This window comes from Schistocerca nitens, chromosome 4 (genome assembly GCF_023898315.1).
Source record: "Schistocerca nitens isolate TAMUIC-IGC-003100 chromosome 4, iqSchNite1.1, whole genome shotgun sequence".
Taxonomy (NCBI): Eukaryota; Metazoa; Arthropoda; class Insecta; order Orthoptera; family Acrididae; genus Schistocerca; species Schistocerca nitens.
The window spans coordinates 596,832,964-596,852,086 of NC_064617.1; the positions used below are offsets into that span (position 1 = coordinate 596,832,964).

Consider the following 19,123-nt stretch of genomic DNA (forward strand, 5'->3'; position numbering starts at 1 on the left):
ATACATCGCATCAAATAAAGTAAGTTGTGACTCTCTAAAAAGACACTTCTAACACGACGATCTGGAGCAATATGAAGTGCACAAAGATAGCTTTTCTGATAAACTGTGCTTCATGTACAAGTGTTAAGACAATGAACACGAAACTCCCAGCACTCTTTTGCAACTTCACTACTGCAGCGCTGGCATGTATAAACACACGGTGAAACGATCGTGTATTGTGTACATGGAATGCAGAAGCACATTTAATTTGCAAATGGGTCGTATTTCGGAGCTTATTGTGTCTCTACAAATATGAAAATATGTTTTGGAATATGGGATAATATAAAATGTTTTCACTTTTTTAGACAGAGTAGTATTGAAAATGGAGAGATGGAAAACGAATTACAATAGTTTGTGCTGACACTTCAGACGTCAACAAAGATTGCCAGAGGTGAAAACAGTGATCAATGGCAGATAAACATCTTGAGGTTGGCTCGGACAGGACACAGTAACTTTGGATTTGTAGTTAGGCACTTTACCAGTGAGCCACCTAGCCAAACATTTCAAAATATACTGGACGGTTAGTGAATAATGGGACAATTTATGTCCCGTATGTATTTTGTCGGGAGAACTGAACACTTGAACAAAGTGAAGAACACTCTATCAAGTACAGAACGTGTGGGCACCCTACGCTAAGGCGCCTCCCTCTAGGGCGCCACCAGCTACGGCACTCCCTCAGCCGGCGCCTGGCAAACCAGCTCCTTCGGAACTGGCACCTCCTACTGGGATGCCGCTGGCTCAGACGCTGATTTCTCCTGCGCCGCCGGTGCCTTCGCCGCCGTCACCAGTACTTCGCTGCCGGCGTCTCTACTGGCTCCGGCTCCGTTCTTTCTGACCCTGCTGCTCTAGTGTAGCCAGCTCCTCTGCCGCGAGCCCAGTCGCTGGCTCTCTTGAGTTCCATGTAGCGCCCTTGGGCATTCCCACTCTATGGGCACTCCATCTCCAGCCGCTGGTGCTATCACTACTCTTTTTCCGCTTCCACCGATTCTGGCCCATCACCTCCTCACACATTTTTCCACCAGTCTGTGCTTCACACAGGCTTCAGGTGTCCTCTTTCCCGTCATAGGAGCTTCCCTTCTCAGTATGGGTGTCATGTTATTGCCTCCTTCTCTGACAGATGCCTTCAAGGCGAGCGTTCTTCATTCTTTGGCCTTACCCCACATCACCTCAACCTGGTCGACACCCTCGTACACCTTTTTTATCCTAGTCATTTCTTGCAGCCTCTGGTCCAGGGAGTTTCGCCACAAGTCCCAGACCCACTTGCTTCGCTGCTCCGGTTGTCGTTGTTAACAATGTCCCTGTATGTCTCTTGCTCTTCCTTATTTCCCCCCTCCATCAGTCTGCAGGGCAGCTGCCTACTACTGCCCCAGCTGATGCTGTTTCTGCCTTCTGCCAGAAGCCAGGATCCTTAGCTACTCTTCCTTCTTGGGCACCACGTGTTCCTGGCGATGAGCTGTCCACTGGCCTCCTGGGACACTTCCACTGTCGTATCTGGTACCAGTTGCTACCTCTCACACCACTATTGGCTGGCTGGCTCCATCGACTTTCTCAAGTCCAGGCAGCTGCTGTTCGTCAAACGCCTGCCTCCCATTGGCTGGTGGAGCCCTGCTGCTTTCTTCCCAGCAAGCCTACGTCAACACTACAAGGCACGTCTTGTAGCCTCCGCACTGGGCGCCAGTCACAGTCTGTTCCAGCTCCACCAGTTCTCTTGCCACCGTCCTTGGCGCCTCCTCGGTTACCAGCATCACTGGCACCTTCGACGCTATCGAATTTCACACCACAGGCCCGCATGCTGCTGGCCCGTGCGCCGCAGTCCACTCGCCATCCTCCAACATTGGCTCCTCCCTGGTGATTCCTGTGGAATCGGCTCCAGATTCCTGCATGCGCCTTCTAAATACTATGTGTCATCTCGTCTGTAGGCCAGAGGTCTGTGGCATACAGCTGGTGGCTTACGTTAAAACTATACGTCTTACGACAGAGGTCTGTGAGTTCGTGGCTCATCTTGCCTGCGACAAAGAATGCAATGTGTGAGGGCCCCATATCTACCGAATACAGCCAGCGATAGCTCGCATCCATGAGGCACGTGACCAAGACAACTTCCCTGTATTCCTCCGTCGGGAAGCCATTATAGGACACTGCCAGCAGCTCGCCAGTGAATGTGAATTCTTTTCCCGACATCGTCGTCTCCACATTGCAAGTGCAGCGAGTCTACTCGCCAGTGCCGCTACTGAAGCCTGTGACAGGGTGTCTCAATAGTGACCGAGAGCGTACTCTGCTTTTACATTCCAGAACTGTTACCGTGATTACAAAAAATAGGATGAGGTCAGGACGATCTTTACGTTCCTTTTACGGGGAAACTGTTTTAGTTGCTAAAGTTATTCTGTATTTTCTTCGTAATAAAGTTCTATTGTTCTTAGCTACCGGGGCGCCTGTCTCTGTTTATGCGTCTCTCGCCCACAATGGCATACTACAGAAATGAGGTACGGAATTAGAGGACTGGCCTCAGCTGAGGTCGGTAGCTACAGCTAGAGGCACGAGTATTGATTGTGTATCTGTTAGTGCGTTCGTGTGACAGATTTTATCCCTGCAAAACGGAGGTGCAGGATTCTGACATTTTAATACTTTAGTAGAGCTATCAACCGTTTTTTTAAAGTGAAACCTAAAAATACATACAGCATCCCATTATTTATTGTACTCGATGGCCATAGAAAGAGAATCAGAGGACATACACGTCCAACCAAAGGAAAGACGTTGAAGTTAAAAGCTAAGTTAGTGTACACAAAATTTGTGTTTTAATGATCCACATAGAGTCAGAAAACAAGCTGATTAGCTAGTCAACAAGCAACAACTGAAAACTGAGGCTGCCGGCCGCTGTGGCCGAGCGGTTCTAGGCGCTACCGTCTGGAACTGCGTGACCGCTACGGTCGCAGGTTCGAATCGTGCCTCGGGCACGGATGTGTGTGTTGTCCTTAGGTTAGTTAGGTATAAGTAGTTCTGAGTTCTAGGGGACTGTTGACCTCAGAAGTTAAGTCCCATAGTGCTTAGAGCCATTTGAACCATTTGAACCAAAACTGAGACTCAACAGCGTAAACTATTTTATAAAATCCATTTAACTGTCAGCTGTTTATTTGTCCCATTATTCATCTACCGGTTTCAACTATTAACCATTATCCATGATATAGGGTAGAGTACAACAGATTAGATAAAAGCATCCAATATTTCGTCTTCCTTTGAAGCTGAACAATATCGGAATTATGCAGTGAAATTGTATAAACACCTAAGACAATTATTTCAGGTGTTTGTACAGTTTCACTGGATAATTCCAATACTGTTCAGCATCAAAAGAATATGGGATGCTTGTAAGTAATCTGTTGTAACCTACATCCTGGATTTGGTTAATAACCGAAATCGGTAGATGACTGATGGTCCAACAACAGCTGTTGGTTAAAATGCAATCATAAAGCAGGTCGCAGGAGGAACACTAAGAATAAAGGTTTGATTTTACTTTCCGAGACTAGTATGTAGTTTCTGGCACAGTTTTGCTTTTCCTGTCCTTTGAAGTAAAATTTATTTCTCTTTCGAAGAAAAAATCATAAATTGTCAGCGGTTTGTTACAATCACAGTTTCATCACAGGTGTTCAATGCCGTCTTTCTCAGAAAGGAAGTGAGTTCCAAAAGTCGATCCGCTTCTGTGAGAGCCCCTTCTTTACTTCCAACTTCTCACCAATGTCCAGAAACTCCAGCTCATCGTCTGACGTTACTCTTGGCCAATGCACCGGCGCGTCATTCGGTGTTGGATTTCTGCAAAAATATAAAATAATGCAGTGAGGAAATTCCTGAAATTCTAATACAGTGTGTATAAAAACAAGATACTTCCTTTCTTCAATTCATTCAGTGTTGGCGCTTGTGTCGTGTCTATTGTTCGTAAAATATTTGGACTAACAAAATCTCCGTCACACATATGAATACATTATCTACTGCATAATACATTTGGAAGCCTGCGGGTTCCTTGTCATTTGTATTTTAGTGGAGGTTACATGTTCATTCTAGTACCGATTTGCTCCATCTAGACACAAAGTATACACTGATCAGCCAGCACATTACGACCGCCTACCATAAAGCCGGTATGTCCATCTTTGGCAGTGATAACAGCGGCGACGCATCGAGGCATGTAAGTAATGACGCCTTGGTAGGTCGCTGGAGGGTGTTGGTACGACATCTGCCCGCACAAGCCACCAAATTCCCGTGAATTGCGGGGAAGGGAGCGATGAGCTCTGACAACACGTTCAATTACATCCCAGATGTGTTCGATCGGGTCCAGATGTTGACGAGTTGGGGGGGGGGGGGGGGTTAGCATATCAACTGGAACTTGCCACTGTGTTCCTCGCACTAATCCTTCACACTCCTCGGTTTATGGCTTCAAATGGCTCTGAGCACTATGGGACTTAACTTCTGAGGTCATCAGTCCCCTTGAACATAGAACTACTTAAACCTAACTAACCTAAGGACATCACACACATCCATTCCCGGGGCAGGATTCGAACCTGCGACTGTAGTGGCCGCGCGGTTCCACACTGTAGCGCCTAGAACCGCTCGGCCACCGTGGCCGGCCTGGGTTTACGACGTGACGCATTGTCTTGCTGAAAAATGTCACTGCCGTCGGAAAACATGATCGTCATGAAGGGGTATGTTGTCCGCAACCAGAGTACGATACTTCTTGGCCGACATGGTGCCTTACAAGATCTACAAAAATGGTTCAAATGGCTCTGAGCACTATGGGACTTAACAACTTAGGTCATCAGTCCCCTAGAACTTAGAACTAGTTAAACCTAACTAACCTAAGGACATCACACACATCCATGCCCGAGGCAGGATTCGAACCTGCGACCGTAGCAGTCGCGCGGTTCCAGACTGCGCGCCTAGAACCGCGAGATCTTCACTGGACCCATGGATGTCCACGTGGATGTTCCCCAGAGCATAGTTGAACCGCCGCCAGCTTGCCTACGTCCCACACTACAAGTGTCAAGAAGTTGTTTCCCTGGAAGACGACGGATTGGCGCCCTCCCATCGGCATGATGAAGAAGGTATCGGGATTCATGAGACCTTGCAGCGCTCTGTCACTGTGCCAAAGTCCAGTGCCGATGATGACGTGCTCATTTTAGTCATAGTTGTCGAAGTGGTGGTGTTAACATTGACATATGCATGGGTCATCGTATGCGGAGGCTCGTCGTTTGAAGTGTTCGGTGCACTTTGTGCTCAGACACATATGTAGTCTGTCCAGCATTAAACGCTGATGTTAGTTCCGCACAGTTCGCCGCCTGTCCTGTTTTACCAGGCTGCCCAGCCTAAGACGTCCGACATCTGTAATGAGAGGTGTTTGCCCCACCTCAGGAAGTCTGGACGTCGTTTCGCCACAGCACTCCTCGAACACCCAACAAGTTGTGTGCCGTTACCGAAATGCTCATGCCGAGCCTCCGGGCCATCGTAATCTACCCACGGTCAAACTACGATACATCGCGCTCCTTCCCCATTCTACATAAGGACAACACGCTTACTGATACTACATGCACCGTGCGTGTGTCTGAGTAGCTGTCATTCCTCGTCAGATGACGATGCTATCGCCTGGACGGTTTTATGTGGATTGTAGGTCAGTGGTCATAATATGCTGCCTGATCAGTGTACATGTGCACATCACTCTCAAAATGATTTCATTTGATTTACCAGAATCGTATTCTCATAATACAGCACTAGGTGCATATAGAGACTGTTTGGCTGCCTTGAACAAACTGGCACTAGAAATTCCACTAAAGTACATACTATGAAGCCACAGGCTACGACATGCATTGTGGAGTAAAAAATAAATTAAAGTGACTGAAGGAGGATTTCTTAACCGAAATATTCAAACACACATTCTGTCACAGAAAACCATAAATGATTTATAAATGAGATAAAGTGGAGGTAAGATCGGCGTTGTACCTCGTATTAAAGTAGTAGAAATGAATATGATCACGAGATATAGATTCCATCAAAGATGTTCATATTACTACATTCTTAAGAAAGGAGAAATGTGCGGAATACGCTCACTTAAAAACGATGAAACTTCTCAGTAATAGTTATCAGTTCTGTACTTTTAGAGTTAATCAAAAACAGAATCAGAGACATCTACCTGGAATTTTGGAGGACTTCAGTTCTCTGAAGATGATGGCACCGATGTCTCGTGGTTTGAACTACACGAGTCACCGATAGAGTCAGGCGGACCCGTAACTGCTCGAAAGCAGCCAAGCTCATACAGAGATTCATCGAAGACAGGTCCAAGGAGTGCACTTTTCGCACGGTGTGGGCCCAAGTTTGCTCAACAGAGATTTGGTCAAATGAACTGTGACCACACATGAACCTACACGTATGTGGGGTGTTCCTCAAGACATTCTGACACATTTAGGGAGTGATGGACGGGTGCAATGTGTTGTTGAAGATACAGATTCATATGGGCCTGGTAAGCGTGACGTGCTGTATGTGAACAAACGACCGTTTGGTAGTAGTTCCTGTAAAGGTATGATTCCAATACGGCGACTGGTGCGACATACGCGACGCATTGGAATACCACCTTCATACGTTCGGTGAGAGGATGGCAGACGTGTCAGCGGTTGCATGAACATAGCTACGTGCATGAATGGTGTGCTGTTGACATGCAGAATGCATCGAATCATGCTTTTTCAGACGAATTGGACCTTGCCGTTGAAACCTGATTGGTAGGTACTCAGAGAGCGCACAAGATAAGGCTACGGTTGTGGATGGGGACGTAAACAGTTACTGTGGGTTACACAATCAAACACACACATTTAATTTTTCTAAGAATCACTTATTTACACATTGCTTTAAACATCATAATTAACAATACGGCTGAAGGCCTAGTTAAAGAAAACTTGAGGCGCTAAAAAATCACAATCTAAAACAAACACAACAAATGGTGCTCAGAAGTGTTCCAAGGGTTGGCCTGAGAAGGTAGCTGAAACGTAAGGTGAGGTGAGACAGGCAGCCAAGAGTTGAAGTTAGGTAATCGGATGGCAACCCAAACTAAGAACGGCGCAAAGACCGACCAATAATTTAACCAATTCCCTTCCGTCCGACCAATGGCACAACGATGGAAAACACCGGCCGAGGACGAGGATGCGAACAGCACTACTTCTTCAGAAATTGGCGTCTAAAAACAGCCAAGGGAACAAAAACCACTCTAAGCAAAATATGAACCAAACAACTTAAAAGGCTGTCGAACTACACGCCGTTCCCGACAGCATCAACATGACGAGGAAAGGCACACTGTCAGAAAACTAAGCTAACGACCAGGGCATGTAAGTGAGGCCTTAACGGCTACAGGGCAGAAAATACTGCTGGTGCACTTCACTGGTAAGTAACAGTCAATTTAACAATTAGTCACAATATAGGAAGACGGCTGCAAGATTTCGCCGACTCCAACACGCTATACGTTGCTGCTAGCCCGAACGGCCCAGGGAGCAACAACCCGCAAATGAACGAAGAGATGTCACAATAGTTGAGGTTTCAGAACAGATTAACTGATGACTCCAATTCAGCGTCCAGTTTCGGTGGGCAACGAACTTTCTCGCTCTCGCAGCTAGCGCCTCACGATCCGACAGCGCGTGCACGCCGCCACCTGTCCCGGCCTGGCCTGCCGCCGCAGAAACTTCCTCGCTGTTCCGTCCCAACCGACTGACCGCCTGTAGCAAGCAGACAGCATTAAAATAGCTGCTCAGTCAAACCCACAGAAGCTACACACGGTTCCACGAAAACGCTTCCACAAACAACTCGAACAATACTACAACCAGTGACTATGGAACAACAAGAACGAGTCACACGTCGACACACACGGAGAGCCCAGAAGTGGGTCTTCGACGAAATACACGTCGTCCGATGAGACGACCGACCGAACTACCAACCAAGGTCGTCCCCACTCAAGTCATGTGTGTCGGCAACGGTCGGACGAGTCATGGCTGTCCGGACCTCACTGGTGCTCCGTCCCGACTGAACTCCCAACACACGACGACCCGAAACAACAGCGGTCGTTGCAAAGATAGTACGACAGTGCTCTTATCGATAAGCGCTACTGCTGCCACTCACGGGCAGGCAAGCCAGCATCTTAGTGATGCCAGAAAATCGAATAATAAACGGGACAGCAGTACCGCAAAGACAAGATGTCAAGCAATAAACGGCATGAACACGAGCTACGCACGGCTCAGCCTAAGTGTGTACCAGCATCTCTATATATATATTTCTGAAAGATACTGTGGAATGAATGACAGAGGGTACTAACCATTGCCCCATATATTAAGGTTCATTCCTTCTCATTTACGTTTGTAGTGCGGGAAGAATGATTGTTTACATGTTTATGCATGCTACGGGAGCGAGACTTATTACTTTTGGATTTCCGACTTGATACTGGTTCTTCAAGTATGGCAAGTAGGGTTTCACTGGATATTTAGCTACTACCTTCTAGCGTTTGCCAGATTATGTTCTCCAACATTTCCGTGATGCTCTGCCATGGACTAAACAATATTATGCTGCCTTTCTTTGTATGTATTCCATATCCTCTGCTAGTTCTGTCTGGTATGAATCCCACACACTTCAGTAATATTCTAGGATGGGTGGCACGAGTGTTTCTTCAAGAAATTTCCTTTACACAATACTGTGCACTGTCCACCCAAGAAATTGTGAAACGTCATCCTGGGGAAGCACCATCCTACCCATGCGCCCCTCCCTCACTTCTCCCTCCTTTGAAAGCGTTGCTGCCTCTGGATTACGGGTTCCTGGGTTCGATTCCGGGCCGGGTTGGAGGATTTCCTCTGCCGAGAGATTGACTGTCTGTGTTGTACTCATCATTCCATTATCAACATCATCATCATCATTGAGCCGTGCGCGCCTCGCGGTCAAGCCGTTTATTGCTCGTCATCTTGTTTCTATGGTTCTGTTGCCTCTTTCTTATTCAATTTTTTGACGTCACTAAGTTGCTGGTTTGCTTGCCCATGAGTGGCAGCAGCAGCGCTTATTGATAATTGCACTGTGGTACTATCTCTGGAGCAACCGTTAGTATTTCCGAGTCGGGAGTTCAGTTGGAGACGGAATGCCAGTGAGGTGCGGACAGTCAGTACTCGCCGATCACTGGCGACACACACATGAACTGTCAGACGGAAGGAGACTGGAGCGGGAACGACCGTTGGTTGGTCGTTCGGTCGGTCGGCTCATCGGGAGACGTGTATTTGGTCTTCCGATCGCTTCTGGGCGTCTTCAATTGATCAACTTGTGATACTTGGGTCGGTTCTTTCTTGTGCAGAGATGTCGGATGGCCAATGGGCCAGTGTTCCCTCTGCATGGTTGGGTCAGAGCCAGTGTGCCCGGGTCGCCGTGTCTCAGGAGTTCCCAACGGACATGGAATTGAGTCGGGTTGGAGCTGCAGTGAGCTCCGGACAGCCAAGACTCGCCCGACCGTTGCCGACACTCATAACTTGAGTAGGGAAGACCTTTGGTGGTCGTTCGGTCGGCCGTCTCATCGGACGACGTGTATTTGGTCGCCGACCGCTTATGGAAACTCTGTGTGTGTGTGACTTGTCATTTTTCCTTGTTGTTCCACGGTGGTTGGTTTTAGGATTGTTGGAGCTCTTGGTGCAAGTGTTTACGTGGAACTGTGTGTAGATTCTGTGATTTCCGCTGAGCAGATGAATGCTGTCTGCGTACTGCAGTAGCCAGTTGGTCGGTTGCGACGGAGCAGCGAGGATTGGGTTGTTGGTTGGTTCTTCAGCCGCCCCTAGGACGTACTGCTACCCGATTATTTAGTATTACGCTTGGCTGCCTGTCTCACCTGCCTGTCTAACTGCTGTTAGAGTTTCCTCCGCAGGCCGACCCTTGGAACACTTCTGAGCACCACTGTTCTGCTGTGTGTGCTTGTGATTTTCTTTTGTCGCAAGTACTGTGCCAGGCCTTCAGCCTTGTATTAATTTTGTCTGTTCTATGTTTAGTATATGGACTTCAGCCCAGCCTTATCCGAAGTATTTAAAGACTAGGCCTCCAGCAGTGTTTTATTTAAAATTCTTTTTTGCTCTGTATTTTGGCCTTCATCCGCATTTTTTTTTTAAATTTGTCTTTCAGCCGTAATGTGTAGATTTCTGTCTGTAAGGTTTCTCTTTAATTATCTTGAATTCTTAAAATGGCCTTCAGCCGTACTGTGTAAATGCTTACCTTAAGATTTGTCTTTAATTATTTTGAATAATTGTTTAGGCCTTATCCGTCAAGATATTTCAAGTTTTCTTAAGATGGTTTTCTGTTGTACTGTGTAAATGCTTGTCGTTAAAGGTTGCCTTTTATTATGTTGAAATATGATTGGGCTTTCAGCCGAGGGATTAATTTAAATATTCATTGATATGGCTTTTAGCCGAAATTGGTAAGTGCTTGCCTATTAAAGAATTTCCTTTGCTGATCTCAAATATTATTTGGGCCTTTAGCAGAGAAGATATTTTTATTTTACTTCAGTAAAGCCTTCAGCCCTTTGTCTAAATTCTGGTACCTTAAAAGGAATTATTTAAGGATATTTTAATTTTACTTAAGTAAGACCTTCAGCCGTTTCTCTAAATCCTTGTGTTTTAACAGGAAATATTTGAACTATATTATTGAGAAGTTACTTGGGCCGTCAGCCGTGAATTGATCCTTGTTGTTTTAAAGAGAAAACTATGCATTGGTTTTCGAGGAATAAAGTTGTGTGTTCTTGTGTAACTAACAGTAACTGATCTTGGCTCCTTTCCACAACCTGATCCGTTCTGTCCTGCGAACCCAGATTGCAATCATCATCATTCGTGACTAGATTGGACTGTGTAAAAATTGGGGCTTTGTACGGGTGCTGATGACCGCGCAGTTGAGCGCCCCGAAAACCAAACATCATCATTATCATCATCATCCTTTCTTGACCATTAAGGTACAAAATACCGCTCCCCCTCCACATCCTTTAACTAGAGCAGTTGATTGATCGATAGCAATTTTGTGCTGCGCGCCATAGGGAGAGGATCAGGTTCGTTCGGGATCAAAAAATTGAATTTATTATTATTCCAACTACGTGAGTTTCGTCCTACTAATCTCGACGTCCCATGAATCAGTGTCGTGTTGCGTCACATCGACATCATGTCACATCAGCGTCATGATGCTCTCGGCATAATGGTGGCAAGTATTACGAGAATGACACTTCGACGTTATTTATTAATTATGTCACGGCATATCATGCAAAATGGCTGCAAATGTTAATGTAATTTGTGGCGCGCTTTGACAATGCAGCGAGTACCTAGATTAATGACGTCAGGGCATATTATGCTAAACCGTTGCAAATGTTAATGTAATTTATCGTGTAAGACACTGTGACAATGCAGTGTGAGACTAAATTACTATCTTGCTGTGACTTGCTGTGTTAAGAAGTTCGTAACTGCCTGCCGCATATCCTCGTCTGACAGGAATCATCAACCACTCAAGGCCTCCTTTAAGCAACGGAACGCACGATAATCGCACAGGGAGCGATCAGGATTATAGGGTGTTGTCGACAGTTGGCTCACTTACGCGCAACGACATTTGCGATGTGGGGACCTGTATTGTCATGAAGACCACAACGGAACTTGGTGCTCCATTCTGCAACTGATAGACATTATTCATTCGCCAATGGAGATGGATGCCTACCGGTGTGTAGAAAAACGTTACGTTGGTCCCTTTTGGACGCATTTCATCATAACGTCGCCGTGGTTCACTTTTCCACTTTTGCCGCACTCACGTTGGAAAGACAAGATTCCCACACTAATCCCTTCCCTACTTGTCAGTGCTTATATACCCACATTGGAGGCACGCGACTTTGCATACGCTTTGCAGTAACGCCCTCAAAGGGAAACTTTTTTAGCGCCCCTTACAATAAAATGTACGATGTAAAACACTGGTGTGACGTCGTAGGAAAACTCCATGTGCTCTGCAGCTTTACCGATTTCCAAGACTTTCAACCAAAACGCCCATATATACGATATTTACAACGATTAGCACACTCAGATGATGTTCCTAGCTAGGCATACGTGACAAGGCTTGAACGTATTTTATTTTTGACTTGACCACAGCTGCTCTAAATTCTGCCATTACTTTCTCGCAATGTAAATTACGATTTCTGAAAATTTCATTCTAGTGACACCCTTAGTAGGCGTCGAAACCTAGGTAAACTGTGCCAAACAGTTATTTGACACCAGTTGGCTGTATAATTCCTATGTTTGAGAAACGCACAGTGCTACAAATATGCACATAACCACGTGGCCGAAGCCGAAATAAATCGAACAACTAACACGAGGCCCGTGCCCTATCCTTTCCAAGCAATTGTAGGAAAATTTCCATTATTTAAACAACGTTTGTGTAAACATTTCTGACACGACCGACCAGATTCCTGTCAGAAAAGACACTGCTACTAAATCAAGCATTCAGGGAGTGACATACAGTCCACTTTAATAACGCCAAACCCGTCGTAAACCGCCGGCGTTCGCTAACGGAAGTCAGTTGACCGCTCTGCAGATAAGCGTTGTTAACAGTTTAAGTGCCAAGCGCTGCTCTACCCTCCCCTCTTTCTCTTTGTGGCAATAAGAAATTAACTCTTCCTACTCCCCAGCCATCCCGCTTTAAATACTAGAACTCATTTGTGAACGACGTAACCTTTGGCAGGCAGATGAAAATACAAAAGACAATATTTAAACAAATAAACTGTTGGTACACCCCTATATTAATAGTGTGTTTCCTCGCCTTAAGACTCCTAAATAACTATGGTAAAATCTGAGTAAGTAAACTTACTGTAGCTCATTATTATAACAAAATACGTCGATTCTGCAGTGAAGTATTCAAGAAAAAACACATTCCTCATCGTACGTTCCGTAAGCACACAACGGCGGAGATCTCATCCCTCAGTTACTAATAACAGTTCTATCGATTTCCCTCAAGATTCGAAAGACGCATACGGGAACACCGACCCGAACAATTAGTACATAAACTAACAGTAACTAGCAGACAACTCAGGCACCTAGCTGCCAGTAACCCTCGGAGAAAGAAGTCCTACACCCCCGTGAGAGTTTAGACTCCCCAACATTGGATAGGATTGGTCCAGGAAGATACTTCCACTTACTTTAGTAGGCGTTCCCACTATCAGCAGTTGCCTGTTCTCTGATGCCACATATTGCCAACCTTGTCTTCCCCATGGCTTTGGCTGTGGTTCCCATCCACGCTGCCCTCGGTCTGCGTCGGCCCCTTCTCCCTGGCAGAGACCAGTTGAGCAAACACTGCGGCCAATTTTGTTCTTCCATCCGTCGGACGCGTCCATACCATCTCAGCGCTGGAGTATCAGTCGTATGTTTGACTGATTCCAACACATTCATCTCCATCCTCGCATATTTATTCCTCACTCTATCACAAGCATCAGTCTGTGATCTTGCAAATCAGTTTTCATCCATCCTGAAACTTTTTGAACAATGGATTTTTCCACCATACAATGATAATCACGTAATCCTTCACATCGTCTCCTTAGAATAATTACTCTTTTGATTGGGAAATGGTTATATGTTGCATCCTTGACCGAAGCACTTGTAAATCCGTATTATTTCCCAAAAATATCGTATGCAAGTGATAAATACTCGGAGTTATGTATTAGATCAACCCAGACGGATAGACATATGCCTTCGGTGGTTTGTTACCAGTGGCTTAGCGTAGGAGGATGGGGTACATACTTTTATGTGTATCAGGGAGGTAATTTGTAACGTCAGGTGAACTACCTTTATACATAACCATTCCTATCTTCACATTCCACGTTTGCTTTCCCACTACCACAGTAGAATGATCATCTTAAAACGTTGTACAGCAAGATTCATAGCGTATGTGACAACAGGTGGAGGGTTAGGGGTGGGGATGGGGGGCTGCGCTAACTGTTCTTACGTTCCGAACTGGGAGTCGCGACTCGGCCGTTCGACGGTTGTTTACCGGTCCAGTTTGGGCTACAATTCTCCGTAGCGCGCGACGAACAGATATACCAGGACGACCCCGTGCCGTCTGTTCATATTTGAACGTTGTTGCTCCAATTTTTAAGAAAACCAGCCATCTTTAGCGATTTAAATATTAATGAAACATATCACAGCAGTAACGTTTAGCCCCCTCGCCTCGATAGCCATTCTTGTAGACGTGCAGGCGTGACATCACTTTTGTTTTGTGTATATGTGGTATCTTTTCTTTCGGACATATCCGAAAGAACAGACACCCTATATATATATATATATATATATATATATATATATATATATATATATATATAAGGCGATGACGGCCAATGATCCCTTCAGTGCAGATGCACAGCAAGTAGGAATCGGCGAGTTGCCTTGAGTAATGAGGCTAATGAACAGGGGCAGTGCGTCAGAAATTTGTGGTATAAGTTGAGAATTTGGGTGTGATGGGAGGCATGCTAGGCTTGTCCGTGCAGTTCTTGTGACCACTGTGTCCGAATGGCGAAGCAGTCAGCACGTCTGCAACATTAGCAGAAGACCCAGGTTCGCTTCCTGGTCTGGCACGAATTTTCGAGTTGCCCCACTGGTATAAATCAATTTCCTCCGCCAGCTAATGCTTTTAATTCATTTGTGTCTTGATCGGTGTCGTCTGTTCGTTGGGGAAAATTAACTTTGTTACTCAAATTGAATTATTTAAATGAGGAACTTTTTAATTACTCAACTGAAAGGTCCGTGTTCAGTATCAGTCATCTCACCAGCATCTTGAATAGGCAATCGGATTTTTTGAATTAATTTTATATTATTCTCTTTCTTTTGTGGCAATGGGAAGGGAAGTATGCGTTGCTTCGCCAAGTGTTGTGTCTGCCCACAAAATGTCAAATTCTAAGAAGATCTCATAAGAAAATTCCAGCACTGAGTTTGAAATGTTGTTGAATAACGAGGACAAAAGTGACACAGGTCCACAAAATATAAGATATAACATGGCTCGGAGTATTGTTATGGCTGATGACAATGAAAACGTGAATTAAAAAGAGATGATGTCTCTTGTCGTTGGTTCTTGCGCAAACTAATCGTTGAAGGAAAGAGAAAGAAACTAGTGTTTGTCAGTGCCAAAATTTGAGAAGCGTTTCTTAATCTATCGAGTCATGACTGTACAGTTTATGTGCTCCAGTGTACCTAATTTCAACGTATTAAAAAATGCAGTGTTTTTACTGACGCCCACTGTGTATTGGGGGCATTAAATCCTAACGTATGTTTTTTATTTTCATGGGTTAGATTCCTATTATGTTTGGCAGAACTGTTTAATTATCGAGATAGTCTTGTCTGTCATTTACAGGTTCTCTTTTTCTTTCTTTCCTCTTCAGATGACTGCATACGTACCCTGTTCTAGCGAAGTCTGTCCAGAGTTTAGTCATCGTCTTCACGACTTGAGCATCCTTTGCTGGCAGCTCTCCAGATGTTGAAATGTAGGGGTTCTTTGAAAATAAGTATAAGAGTTCGTCTCCATGTGCGGCACCTGAAATATAGTATGATATAAGCTTTACACCTTCTTCCTTTTTACGATGTATGAGTTTTCTGTTATAGATATAAAAAACGAAATGTGGAAGCAGCGTCAAACGGCGAATCTTACGGACAAAAATGGAAGAGGTTACTGAACCAACAACATGTTGGCTCCGACGGGATCCTGAATGAAACCAAACTCCTCTCAGAAAAAAAAAAAGTTTTGCATTACTTATTGAATACCGCTCGTAATATTGCGTAACGATAGTGTAACAGAGTGAATAGAAACGGACATCAGGATACACTAACAAGAGCCGGCATATATTTGTGCACACGGATATTTTTACTCAGTGTTTGAAGATAATTCTTACACAAAGGACTAGAGTTGCCGTTATCGCGACAAAAGTGGATATCTTAAGACGCTAAAACAAAAGCCACGGGAATAATGCTGGCGACTGTTATGGCACAGTCGTTAATGAAAGAAATAGGTATGTAGCAATGAATAATGAAACCTGTTCAAGCTTTGCCGCCAGAGATCTCAGATAAGAAACTTATAATTGCTGATTCTATCAAGAACGTATAGAAAAGTAACGTGACACAATCACCAATATTTTGTGTCCAGAGTAGCACTATTTTCTTTTTAATGGGCTCGCAGTAGTAGAAAGCGATTATTGTCAGGCTTCTACTGCAGAAAATAGAGGCGTAGTGTGTGAAACAACAAATCAAAATGATCTAGGTCCTGTATTCGATACCAGATACTAATTAGATTTGGGAAAATATCATCAGCAATGGTGGTAGCGAACATGCAGTTTGGAAACTTTTCATTTTTGCAAAATCCGTTGTTAAAGAGGGTGGAGAGATGGAGCCTCAGGGCATCCTCTCGCCCTTGGGGTGGGAAACGGCCTTTTCAGTGATAAGAACCAAATATGACCGATGGAATGGGAGTGCAAAAACCAAAGGAAACTACTGCGTTAAGACGCAGAATGTGTTCAAAGAAGCATTGCCTGCAATTGAAACAGTCGTGACCATATCTCCTTGGGAAGAAATTCTGAGTTAGATGCTTATTCCGATGTCCAGAAGTTGACTCCCAAGGACGGGATGATCACGAGAAGAAGATTTAGAAGCCAACGACACGGTAACACTCTGGGGGTGTAAGAGGCTTGAAGCTGAGAAGAAAGCTAGAAAATCAGAGAAGGCAGATGCAATAGCTCAGTTTATTGTAAAAGCATTGGTTCAGTTCCCTCATTCTATAACAGCAAATAAGGAATGAGTTATGTGATGTAGAAACTCAACTAAAAAAATTCCGCCCGGACAGGCTATGAAGGCCCAACGTTACCGATCGGCCGCCTTGTCATCTTGAGCCACAGGCGTCACCGGATGCGGAAATGGAGTGCCATGTGGTCAGCACAGCGCTCTCCCTGCCATATGTGAGTTTACGAGACCGGAGCCGCTACTCCTCAGTCAAGTAGCTCCTTAGTGCGCCTCACTAGGGCTGAATGCGTCCCTATTGCCGACAGCGCTCGGCAGACCGAATGGTCACCCATCCAGGTGCCAGCCCAGCCCCAAAGGGCTTAACTTCGGTGATCCAACGGGAACCGGTGTTACCACTACGGCAGCGCCATTTGTAAGGGAGATACAGATTTCTGTTTAGATTAACATACAGTGTGTTTCACAATTCTAGTTACATTCTTCTAGGTGCTGAAAGGGGGGTCATAGAAGATAACGTTCTGACAGGGAATGCTTGTCCAGAAATCTACCGCTTGGATATGAAATAAGTTTGAAGATCGGTTCACTTATAAATCCGCCGGCCGGGGTGCCCGAGCGGTTCTAGGCGCTACAGTGTGGAACCGCGCGACCGCTACGGTCGCAGGTTCGAATCCTGCCTCGGGCATGGATGTGTGTGTGATGTCCTTAGGTTAGTTAGGTTTAAGTAGTTCTAAGTTCTAGGGGACTGATGACCTTAGAAGTTAAGTCCCATAGTGCTCAGAGCCAGCCACTTATAAATCTCTCGCTACGCAATACGGACACAGAGTGAGAGGAAGGCTTCCTAATCAGTTCCTGTTGCAATTATGACATCACATATCATTTTCATCCAACTACGAAAACGGCTGCTAGAAAGTGTCTCGTTCGCAACTAGGAGGCTAGACTGTGGTGCTCTACGAACTCGGTGCACTCTCGACTTTGAGCCAGACTTCTTTCGTCACGCAGAGCAGAACCCGACGACAACTGCTCGAAACACTGCCCACGGCTGTAGAGCAAACAGGTCAGAGCTCGTTGTCTCCAATGCGTTCTTTATCTGCTACATCCCGTGCGAGCTATTATTGGGAATTATGAAACACACTATAGATAATACCAGACACAGCAGAAAATGATACAACGGTGGCAGGAATACTAAGAACACTAAGATTGGGCAAATAAACCAAAGAAAGACGAATGTGTTGAGGAACAGGAGAATTGAGATAAGCGATAAACGTTACATTAAATTATGTGCGTCTCATGGTTGTCTAAATGACTGAATTATGCTGCTAGAGAAACAGAATAACGGGATGAAATTTTGGAGATTTGTGGTAAGGTCTTATGGGGCCAAACTACTGAGGTAATCGGTCCCTAAGCCTACACACTACTTAATCTAACTTACACTTTGGACAACACACACACCCATACCCAAGGGAGGACTCGAACCTAAGGACGGTGGAAGCCGCACGGACCGTGACAAGAAGTCCCAGACCGCGAGGCTAATACCGCGGCACACGTGATGAAAGAAGCAGACTAACATAGACAAAGAGGTACTCCTTTCGACAGTACCTGACGGTTACTGCTGAGTGTATTTGTTCTTCCAAAATGGCATCCCATACGAGCAAACCAGTTGCATCTTTACCTTGGCAGTGCGGTCTAGGGGCCTTGTAAAGGTTCGCGCGGCTGCCCCCGTCGGAGGTTAGAGTCCTCCCTTCCACATGGGTGTGTGTGTTGTCCCTAGCGTAAGTTGGTTTGAGTTAGATTAGGGACCGATGACCTCAGTAGTTTGGTCCCGTAGAACTTACCACAAATTTCCTTTACCTTTGGTTATTCGTACTTTAGGTACTCGAGCTACGCACGGTTTTGTTTAAAAAGAGTAACTCGATGTACTCATAGGGTCGAGCCACGCCCGTCTCCTTTAATGACCCGCAACTAATTCACTTCAGATAATAACCTGTAGTTTTGATCCTGCAGTCAAGTAGTCATCGTACTGGCTAGAATTTCGAGTTAATAAAATATGTAGAAATACGAAATAAAAGAATAACTTAATTATGAAGTTTCTGTTCTGACGTCTGTAATTGACGTCAGTGACAGAGAATTAAGTCTCGAATAAACAGGAAGCGTTCCTACGATACCCAGTTAAGATACTGACAGAAAATACCCTTATCAAATGCCGTAAAGTTACGTTGAGAGCATTACAAGAATATCAGCCAAATCCCCAAACTAAATGGTCGTTGAAGATACGAGAAAACTAAGTCCATTTCGTATATGTGACGTTATCACAATACACAAAATAA

General features: G+C 45.1%; 1 protein-coding gene across 2 annotated transcripts in view; it reads right to left on the minus strand.

Annotated features, from left to right (window-relative positions):
* Window positions 1-3,561: 3,561 nt before the first annotated feature.
* The window catches only part of LOC126253376 (fatty acyl-CoA hydrolase precursor, medium chain-like), a 116,535-nt gene continuing 100,973 nt past the window's right edge, over window positions 3,562-19,123 (minus strand). For both annotated transcript variants that reach the window (XM_049954663.1, XM_049954662.1), the window contains 2 exons: window positions 15,471-15,606; window positions 3,562-3,840 (listed from right to left, as the gene is read on the minus strand). In XM_049954663.1, the coding sequence (XP_049810620.1) occupies window positions 3,693-3,840; window positions 15,471-15,606 (284 nt within the window). In that variant the 3' untranslated portion in view covers window positions 3,562-3,692. The remainder of the gene's footprint in view (window positions 3,841-15,470; window positions 15,607-19,123) is intronic.